This window comes from Panthera leo, chromosome B2 (assembly GCF_018350215.1).
Source record: "Panthera leo isolate Ple1 chromosome B2, P.leo_Ple1_pat1.1, whole genome shotgun sequence".
Taxonomy (NCBI): Eukaryota; Metazoa; Chordata; class Mammalia; order Carnivora; family Felidae; genus Panthera; species Panthera leo.
Window position 1 is genome coordinate 30,052,250 of NC_056683.1, and position 10,303 is coordinate 30,062,552.

The 10,303-nt window shown below is 51.0% G+C and overlaps 1 protein-coding gene and 1 long non-coding RNA gene across 2 annotated transcripts; one reads left to right on the forward strand and one right to left on the reverse strand.

Annotated features, from left to right (window-relative positions):
• Window positions 1-2,336: 2,336 nt before the first annotated feature.
• Window positions 2,337-5,760, reverse strand: LOC122219667 (DLA class I histocompatibility antigen, A9/A9 alpha chain-like). Its single transcript, XM_042938190.1, has 8 exons — window positions 5,603-5,760; window positions 5,047-5,316; window positions 4,588-4,863; window positions 3,706-3,981; window positions 3,485-3,592; window positions 3,020-3,052; window positions 2,835-2,882; window positions 2,337-2,705 (listed from the first exon to the last, which is right to left on the reverse strand). Exons 1-8 carry the CDS (start codon window positions 5,673-5,675, stop codon window positions 2,701-2,703), a joined length of 1,089 nt encoding a protein of 362 aa, XP_042794124.1. The 5' UTR covers window positions 5,676-5,760; the 3' UTR covers window positions 2,337-2,700.
• A 52-nt stretch (window positions 5,761-5,812) lies between these two features.
• LOC122219675 lies at window positions 5,813-9,392 on the forward strand. The gene is made up of 3 exons (XR_006202512.1): window positions 5,813-6,030; window positions 8,732-8,877; window positions 9,219-9,392. It is a non-coding gene; the product is annotated as an uncharacterized LOC122219675 (long non-coding RNA).
• The last annotated feature ends 911 nt before the right edge of the window (window positions 9,393-10,303 follow it).

The window sequence follows — 10,303 nt, forward strand, 5'->3', positions numbered from 1 at the left end:
TCTATTTTTCCAACCTAGATATTTCTCCTACCCTGTGATCTGTATCCAACAGCCAACCGCACTTGTATTTCTAATAATCTCAGTTTCCACACTCCTAATGGGATGCCTGTGATGCTGCTTCCCCAAATGTCCTACTTCCAAATCTTCCCTGTTTCATTGGAAGACAACCCCCCTTTCTTCTTGCAGTCTGAAGTATTGGATGCTGTCCTTGATTCCTCCTTCTCACAACACAGAAATAATACATTAGGACATGCTGCTAATGTATTCATCTTTAAATGTACCCAGAACATACACTCACACACACACACACACACGCAGACACTAACCAGAGTACAGTCACTCCCTCTTATTGTCTCTCTTCAAACCCCAAAATAAATCCAACATCCCCCCTCCTGAAACGGCACTGGCTTCCTACACTTTCCCTACTGGTGTCCCGCCCTTCACCTCTCGATTCTGCACAGCAGCAAACAGATGCTGCTAAGACAAGTAGTACGACGTGAACCATCTGATCTAAACCATCCGGTGACTCCACATGTCACTCAGAGAAAACTCAAAAGCCTTCAAATCCTAACCTAGACATCTGAGCGCATTTGAGCACCTGAGACATGCTCTCTGCACCAGCCACAGTGGCCTCTCACCCTTCCTCGAACAAGGACATGCTCCTGCCCTAGTGCATGTGCCTGGAGGTTCCCCTGCGTGGAAAGAACTCCCTGAGACATGCTCTTCAACAATTCCTTGTGTCCTGCACATCTCTCCTGAGGTCAGCTTCCCAGGGAGGCTCACACTTACCACCGTAGTAAAGTAGCCACCTTGAGTGTCCCCACACAGGTAATTCTCTGGGTCACCTTCCTCAAAGCACCTACCAATTTCCATTTAAACACTTCCCTTATTTACCACATTTATACAGTATACGGTTGACTCTGAATTAACACTGGTTTGAACTGTGCACATCCACCGATATGTGGTCTTTTCTACAATAAGTGCTGTCAATGCAGTTTCTCTTAGGGTTTCTTACTATTTTCCCCAGCTTAATTTATTGTAAGAATACATGTACCTATCTATGTAATGTACAAAACATGTGTTGAACGACTGTTCCTGTTTTCAGTAAGGCTTCTTATGAACAGTACATTATTAGTGGCAGTATTTAAGTTTCGGGGGAGTCAAAAGTTATACTTGGATTTCTGACTGCTCAATGGGGTCAATGCCCTCAGTCCCCACATTGCTCCAAGGCCAAGTAGAGTCTGTCCCTCACCCCTAGGACATATTCTCCACAAGACCAGCACATTTGCCTCTTCTTACTTACTGAGGTGTCCCAGATAAGAAAAATAGCGGGTCCTGCACGTGGCACACAACATTGTCAGTGGAACAGGTGGTCAGCGGAGAGGACCTCTGTCTTCTGGAAGAGCCTCAGGCACAGCCGGTCCGTGGCAGCTCCCGCACAAAGTGCCCCCACCTCACCATCAGTGCCGCCTCTACTTTCCCCCAGGGCTGCTCCCCCCTCCACCCTCTCTGCTCAGCTCCCCCCTCCCACAGTGTTTTCCCTGCACAGCACAGCACACAGTTATAGTCCTGTCTTCAGAATCAATGTACTCAGGCTCTATGGGACTCTTTCTCCAACCAAATAGAAATCTACATTAGACCCTGATTTATAAATCCATGAACGTGGATGGGAGCCAGAACCAGCATTACCAGAACTAAGGGCAAGAAGAGGGGGAAGAGAGGCAGGGAAGGTAGAAACTAACTGAAGTTGAACAAGGATGAGAAACTCCCAGATTCCTCTCTGTCTACCTCAGGATGTAAAGAATATCCAGAAGACAACTCTAGAGGGAGGAGATGGATGAATCTGAAAATTCATGTCTCCAAACCACAGAGACTCCTGTGTGCAGGGCCCATCTAGGCCGGTGGGAACGACAGTCCAAAGGACTCCTGGTGCTGTAACCACCAGGGTCATCTGGGGAGAAGGAGACAGGAACTCCGACACAAGAGCAAGAACAGGCCTGATGCTCCACAGAAACAAAGAAGAAAATACACCCAAAAGATGGGGCTGAGGTCATGACCCAGGATGGAGCCTGGGCTGACCCAGTCACAGGAAGCTCTTGTTGCACAAGGTCCTGGTGACAGGTGATGTCCAAGCCCCTATGATCTCAGGTCCTGGTGAGATGAGGTTCCACAGAAAGGACAAGGACAAGGAGCAGAGACAATGACCCAGCTGAGGAGGGAGCACGACACACCAAGGACGCACTGAGCACCGACTGGACCCAGGCCCCGTCCACGCTCGGCTCCTCCAGCCCTCTCCTGTCCCCACCTGCAACAGACACGGCACAGGAAACGGCGGGTTCTGGGAGGTTCTCAGGGCTTTCATTTGTTTTCTGTTCCAACCATACAAATCCTCTCTTTTATTACCTCATCATGCCCACATACCCAGAATTACAAAACACAAATTCCTATCTGGATTCTCATTTTCAGTAGGGAAGTAAGGCGTCAGTACTCAGCCCAACATGAACTAAAGACAGGGATGGAGACGGAACACGAATCAGTACGGGAGGGGTCATGGTGGGCATGGGGGCCAGTCTCCTGCGTCCTCACAATATGCTAATAGGAACACAGACACATTCTGACACCATCCTCAGAAAGTCAGGGGATCTTGATGTCACCAAGTGGGAGTGTGAACGGATCCCACTTCTCCACAGGCAGCGGGTCTCACACTGTGAAAAAAAATCATCATGAACACATTTAGGTCAGTCACATAAGTGCCACACACTCAACAGCCCCACGCATGCTCAAAGTGTCCCTAGTGCCCCCACTCCTCCCCACTTCACCCTCCAGTGTCTTACCTTTAGGAGCCATTAGAGATGAATCAGAGCCCTGGGTACTGTCGTCGCCTGGGGTAGAACAAACAGGACATGATCAGAGCCATAGGAGTTGAGACTAAAGGAGCAGCCAAGGGGGAAGGGGGGTGACCCATGGGATCCTGTCTACACTATCCCAGGTTTCAGGGATCACCCCCCTCCACACTTACGTGCAGCGTGAGAATAGCTTGGTCCCTTTCCTCCTGTGGAAGAAAATAGCATGTTAGAGACCTGGGACAGGTGGGCCATGTGATCCTAGAGTAACCTCCTAGTCCTGGTCCACAATGACATTTCCAGAGTTCTGACTGAACACCCAGGACAGGATTGGGACACATGAAGAAAGAGGTGTGGGGTCACAGGACCACCTGACTTGCTGGAGGTCTGGCCTCAGCAGGGACCTTCCTCTCTGTCCTGTCACTGCTGGGAATCAGGTCCCCGTCACCAGAATTACCAAGTGAAAATCTGTTCTTCATTTTCACATGTGCTTTGCTACAGAGTGAATGTTAGTAACGGCTCCAGAGTGGGCAGGTCCATGTGTGTGGATGGAACCTCCCAGGAACCAGGCAGGACAATGTGCTACCTAGGAAACCCCCCAGCGGGACAAGAGAACTCACATCCCCCCACTCTGTTCCTACCTGAGAACTTCTTCCTCCAGATCACAGCTCCAACCACCACAGTGACCACAAGGACAACCACACCAGCAATGATGCCCAGAATGGTGATGGAGGGCAGAGAGGATGGCTCTGGAAAGGGAAGGAAGGTGAGGGGCCCAGACCCCGGCTTCAGTTCTGACTCTGAAATTTCCAGAAGGGCCCTGCTTTCCCTGACATGGGGCTCTACCCCAAACCCTCCTTACCCCATCTCAGGGTGATGGGCTGGGGCAGCCCCTCATGCTGCACATGGCACGTGTATCTCTGCTCCTCTCCAGAAGGCACCACCACAGCCGCCCACTTCTGGAAGGTTCCATCTCCCGCAGGCCTGGTCTCCACAAGTTCTGCGTCCTGGGTGTGGTCCTGCCCATCACGCTGCCAGGTCAGGGTGATCTCCGCAGGGTAGAAGCCCAGGGCCCAGCACCTCAGGGTCACCTCACGGTCAGAGATGGGGTGGCGGGTCACCCGTGTGTTGGGAGACTCTGAGGAAGAAGAAACAGAGAATCCACACTGTGGTTTAGCTTTATGGGCCACTGAAACTGCATCCACGTGACCATCCTGAGGTGGACAGGACAACTGGTCTGGATGGAAGAAGCACAAAACCCAGACAGCAGTCTAGCCTTTGGGATCTCCTGATTCTTGTTAAGTTCTGGAATCAGGGAGAGAAGCCCGGGTAGGGAGCTGCTGGTCTAAAGGGGGAACACACTGTGGTCCTGACTGTGGTGGAGGATGAGTGACTCAGAAAACCCGGAGTCAGATCTCCAAACATGTTCTCAGATGTAGACAAGGCCTTGAGAGGGAAGGTCAGGGTTCACAAGGTGGCTGCCAGGGTCAGAGGGAACTGCTGATGGGTTATTTCTGGGATGATCTCAACCTGCATCCCAGGGAGAGACTGGATTCCTGTCTCTCTTTTAGAGAAAAGCACCCTCAAGGTGAGTCAGTCTCTAGTAGGAATATGAACTTCCAGGCGGATCTCCCTCTTCCCACTCGGGGAGGGGCGCTGTTCTGACACTGAGGCCATTTTCCCTTTCTCGTGGGAAGCCATGCCCAGTGGAGGGGAGATCGAGGAGGCCCGGTGGTCCCGGTACCTGCGCGCAGCAGCGTCTCCTTCCCCATGTCCAGGTATTTGGCGAGCCACTCCACGCACGTGCCCTCCAGGTAGTTCCTCAAGTCTTCCGCCACACCGGCCTCCTCCCACTTGCGGCGGGTGATCTGCGCCGCTGTGTCCGCCGCGGTCCAGGAGCGCAGGTCCTCGTTCAGGGAGATGTAATCCTTGCCGTCATAGGACACCTGCCTGTACCCGCGGAGGAGGCGGCCGTCCGGTCCGACGTCACAGCCATATGTCCACTGGATGTTGTGCGACCCTGTCCCCGCCCCCAGAGCAGCAGTGATTAAGGTGAAACCGAAAGTAAACCCGCCTAAAACCTCCCTCGGGCTCTTCCAGGGTCTTTGGACGGGGGTCACGAGGCCTCGGGTTTGCACTCTGACCCGGAGAATCGGGGCGACCGCGGCCCGTCGTGACCTGGACCCGGGCCCGCGTCGCTCACCGGACTCGCTCTGGTTGTAGTAGCGGAGCATCGTGTTCAGGTCCACTCGGAAAATCTGTGCGTTGTTCTTCTCGTTCCGCGTCTCCCGGTCCCAATACTCCGGCCCCACCTGCTCCATCCACGGCGCCCGCGGCTCCATCCTCGGATTCGGGGCGTCGCTGTCGAACCGCACGAACTGCGTGTCGTCCACGTAGCCCACGGAGATGAAGCGGGGCTCCCCGAGGCCGGGCCGGGACACCGCGGTGTAGAAATACCTCAGGGAGTGGGAGCCTGCGGGCGCGGAGGGGCTGAGACCCCGCCCGACCCTCCTCCCCGCGCGGGGCCCGGGTCCCAGGGGGAGGGGGACGGGAGGGCAGGGCGAGGGGGACCCGAGTTGGGGAGAGCAGGGCTGAGTCCGGGAGGGTCGGGGGAGGGCAGGCCAGGCCGGGCTCGGAGGCGGGTGGGGGTCTGGGGTCGGGGCGGAGGACAGTCGCCTCCCCGGAGGTTCCGCGTCCCCGCCGGGCGGTCCTCTCCCTCCTGCCCCGCAGAGTCCCTTTCCTCCCGACCCCGCACTCACCCGCCCAGGTCTGGGTCACGGCCAGGGCCCCCAACAGCAGCAGGAGCACAGTTTCGGACATCACGAACCGCATCCTCGGGGTCTGGGGACAAATGTGAGTCTCAGGAGGCGGGTGCGGAAACTTGATACCCCGGAACCGCGGTGCCGCTCATTGGCTTCTCCGGAAACCGGACACTAATAGGAGTGTGAACCGAGGCCGCGTCATCAGTATCCAGGCAGAAAGACCTGACACAGGTTGTGACAGGGAGAAGTGAAACCAGGGCAGATGGGGACTCCCCAACACTGGGCTTGCCTGCCCCCGACGCCGCCCTGGGGCCAGAGTCCCTGAGAGGCGGGCCTGGGGACCTGGGACTTGGCCTGGACGCCTCACCTACTGCACAGAGCGCTCTTAGTCCCACTGTGTCCCTGAGCCGTGGACCGGGAGCTGTGTGAGTCACTGATTCTCCAGCATTTTGTTCTCAGGATATCTCTACAGTCTTACAAATTAGTGAGGATCCCAGGGATAATTGTGTGTCTGTGGATTATATCGATCTTTATTTACCGCAGTAGGAATAAAACAGGTTCAAATACTTATTAATTCATTTTCAATCATATGAAAACATAAATATTGTTTGTATGGAAAGTACCAATGTTCCCAAATAAAAGGGGCAGTGAGAATAGTGGTTTTGTTCCATTGTACATTTTTGCAAGTCTCTTTCTTGTCTGTCTCGTTGGAAGACCACTGGATGTTCAGATTTGCCTCTGCATCTATTGTGTTGTTTTGGCTGAAGTATATGAAAAAATGTATGTCCTTGACCAAATGTAGGAGAATAGTATGTATTATAACCGTTTCAGATAATTATGGATATTCATCTTTGATACTATATTAAAACTACACAATGTGTAATTTCTCTGAGGTTCTTTGCAAACTGGGCTTGAAACAGTATCATTAACTGTGTTTTACTGTTACATTAAATCCATAGGCCCATCTGCACATGGAATGGATCTGTACTAATGCATGAATGTTTTTAAGTAACGTGTTGTGTGTTGTTTCACTAAGTAATGTAGGTGTTCCAGCATTGATTAGAGTGGAATCGAATTATCAAAAAGTCATTTGATTTGGGGCACCTGGGTGGCTCAGTTGGTTAAGCATCCGGCTTGGGCTCAGGTCATGATCTCAGGGTCCATGAGTTCAAGCCCCGCGTGGGGCTCCGTGCTAACAGCTCAGAATCTGGAGCCTGACTAGGATTCTGTGTCTCCCTGTCTCTCTGTCCTACCCCTGCTTGCACTGTCTCTCTTTCTCTCAAAAATAAATAAACGTTAAAAAAATTTTTTAAAGAAAGCCATTTGTTTTAATATTACCACAAATCCCAACAGAAAAGGTGGTTAGTACTGAGAAACTGTCAAGCTTCTGGGTGGGTCACAGGTTTATGGGATGGGCTTCATGGGTGATGGGTTCTAAGGAGGACACTTGTTGTGATGAGCACTTGGTGTTGTTTGTAAGTGATGAATCACTCAATTCTTCTTGAACTAATATTAAACTGTATGTTAACTAACTGGAATTTAAATAAAAACTTGAGATAAACAAAGTAATGGTAAAAGCAGCGATTGCTCAGTAACCAGCACGGGGAGATGTTTGGTATTTGGTGGATCATACGGTGCCTTGTTTTTGTCTGTAATTGGACAAAGTTTTGTCATGGTTTCAGAGTGTCCTTGTGTGCTGTCGATGTTCGGTGAGATGACTGGCTCCTGTCCCACAGGAATAATATGGCCCAGTGGTGGCATCAGTCAGCTTCTGTCCACACTGAGGCCCAGCTGTCAGTGTCAGACCAGTTCCCAACGTGGGGGCTGCTGTTTCTTCTGTCTTCAATTGCATATTTTAAAATACGTACAACCCATCAATAATAATTAAAGACTTGGTGTTTTGGGGAGCCTGGGCGGCTCAGTCGGTTAAGGGTCAGACTCCTGATCTCATGGTTTGTGAGATGGAGCCCTGTGTCAGGCTCTGTGCTAACAGTGGGGACCCTGCTTGGGATTCTCTCTCTTGACCTCTCTGTCTCTGTCTCTGCCCCTCCCCTGCTCATACTCAGTCTGTCTCTCTCTGTCTTAAAATAAGTAAATAAACTTTCAAAAAAATCTGGAGGACTTTTAAATCCTTAAATATTCCCACATACATTGGCCCTGTTAGGGTTCTTAAATATGTTTATTTCTTCTTGTATCACACCCTGAGGAGAAGCTTTTTTTCAGATTACGGATTGTGCAACTTTTTCACACTAAAACTACTCCCACAATTAGGGTAGGTCTTAGGTTTAATATTTCATAAGCAGGAATATGGTTCATGGTCGTTCCAGACCCTAGTTCCAATACTTATCCCTTTGTCATGGAGTATCTCATTCCTGTCTCCTAACATGTCTGCCAGATTTGGTTACTGTTCTCTGTATCTCCTCAGAGACCGATTTGCTGAGGAAAATCCGAAGCAAAGGAGAGAAAGGAAGAGTAATTATCCTTAGAGGAATAAAGGAATCATGTAGTGGGGAATAAGAGGGACTTAGTGGTTTCATGTGGAGGGTGTACTTCCAGAAATCTCCCACTCTGGTACATTGTCATTCTCCCCCCATACACACACCCATGGGCCCACATCCCCCCACTCTCCACACACAGGCAAGATCTTTGTGACGTCTGTGCAGCGTTGCATTGCCCTGGCCCAGCTCTTGGTGGAGCAGAACTTGCCAGCCATTGCCATCCACTGTAGGATGCCCCGAGAGGAGAGGTGAGGGAGAGATGGAAAGATGTCTTGTGTCCTTGGGAGGAAATGAGACCCCTGAGATAAAGGACTGTGAACATTTTTATGATTGTCTTTCTGACAAAGGCTTTCTTGGTATCAGTAGTTTAAAGGTCTTCAATAACGAATTCTTGTGGCCAGCAACCTATGTGGCCAAGGCATGGACATTAAGCAGGTGAACTCTGCCATCAACTACCACCGGCCTGGTGATTCCCACACCTACCTGTAAGCTGCACACCCACACGGACCTCCCAGTGTCCTCTCCCAGCCCCTGATTTCCTATGTATTCATACATTACACCCTCGTCCCTCCTTTTGGGTGTCTTCCTACTTTGGGGTCTTCCAGTGCTACCCTCTGTCCCCTTCCAGGAGGCCTGTGCAGGCCAGTTGCCCGAGGGGATTGTCCATCACATTTATGTCAAGTGAAAACAATGCCAAGATCCTCAGTGACGTGCAGGGTCAAACTGAGGTCGATGGTACTGAACTGCCTGATGAGATGGACATTTCCTCCTCCAGTGAGTATTGATTGAGTATGAAATTGGTTCCTCCAACCCTTCACAGTCCCCTTGTTCCTTAGAGACTTTGTCTTGAACCATGTCGTGCAGAGAATGGTGCCTGATGCCTAATGGGTGCCTGACAAGTTTATGTCCCCCAACCTTGATGCCATGTTGGGATGTTTTGTTCATTTCTATGTCCAGTCCCTTTCCTCTCTCATCCAGTTAGTTGTTTTTGCATCCCAGTGTCTCCTCTGACCCCACACCCCACACGAACACCTGCATGTATAGGGGTCTGTGTTTCTGCCAGTCTCACTTAGCCTTCCCATGCCTTATTGTAACTGTGCATGTTTTCTCTGCAGTTGCAGTCATGGGAGAGGACGCACCCATTCACAGAGCCTGATGCAGGTCTCACACCCAGGAACCAGGAGATCATACATGACTTGAGCTGAAATCAAGAGTCAGATGCCCAACCAACTTACCTACCCAGCCACCCCTACAGTTTATACTTCCTAATTAATTTCTTTTTAAAAATATTTTAACTGTGAATATAGTTGAAAGACACGATTACATTAGTTGCAGGTGCACAACACAGTGACTCAAATTCTGAATACATTCTCTGTTTTTGAGAGAGAGACAGCCAGAGCAGGGAAGAGAGGCAAAGAGGGAGGGAGGGGGGGGGGGAATAAGAGAATCTCAAGCAGGCTGATTCCTGTGGGGCTGGATCCCATGACCCTGGGACCATGAGCGGAGAACCCACTGCCACCCAGGGACTTCACCCTCTGTCTACACCATGCTGTGCTCACCAGAGTGTAGCTGCCACCTGTCACCAGACAGTGATGTTGCAGTATCACTGATGATATTCCCTGTGCTGTGCCTTTTGTTCCTATGACCTGTTCCTTCCATACCTGGAGCCTGTGTCTCCCACTCCCCTCACCCACTGTGCCCATCCTCCCAACCTCCTTCCCTCTGGAAGTCATCCGCGAGTTCTCTGTATTTATAGGTCTGATTCTGCTGTTTGCTTGTCTATTTATTCATTTGTCTTGTTTTGTAAGTTCCACATAGGAGTGAGATCATGTGGTATTTGTCTTTCTCAGTCTGATTTCTTTCACGTAGCAGACACACTGCCCTGTTTGTCCATCCATGTTGTCACAAGTGGCAAGATCTCATCCTTTTTGTGGCCGCATAATATTCTAGTGTGTGTGTATATATGTGTGTGTATATACCACACATCTTCCTTAGCCATTTGTCTGTGTGGGGAACACAGGTTGTATCCCTGTTGCTTTTGAAAACAATGTCACTCACTGAACATCATTTGGGATGAGGGCGCCCCCTGGTGTCCGGGCCCCTGTCCAGGTGCTGGACCTGAAGGAGACCCTAGGGAGGGCCTGGCTGAGGAGGAGAAAGGCTGCTGGGTCTTCTCTCCTTAGTCCTGTGGCCGTACGTG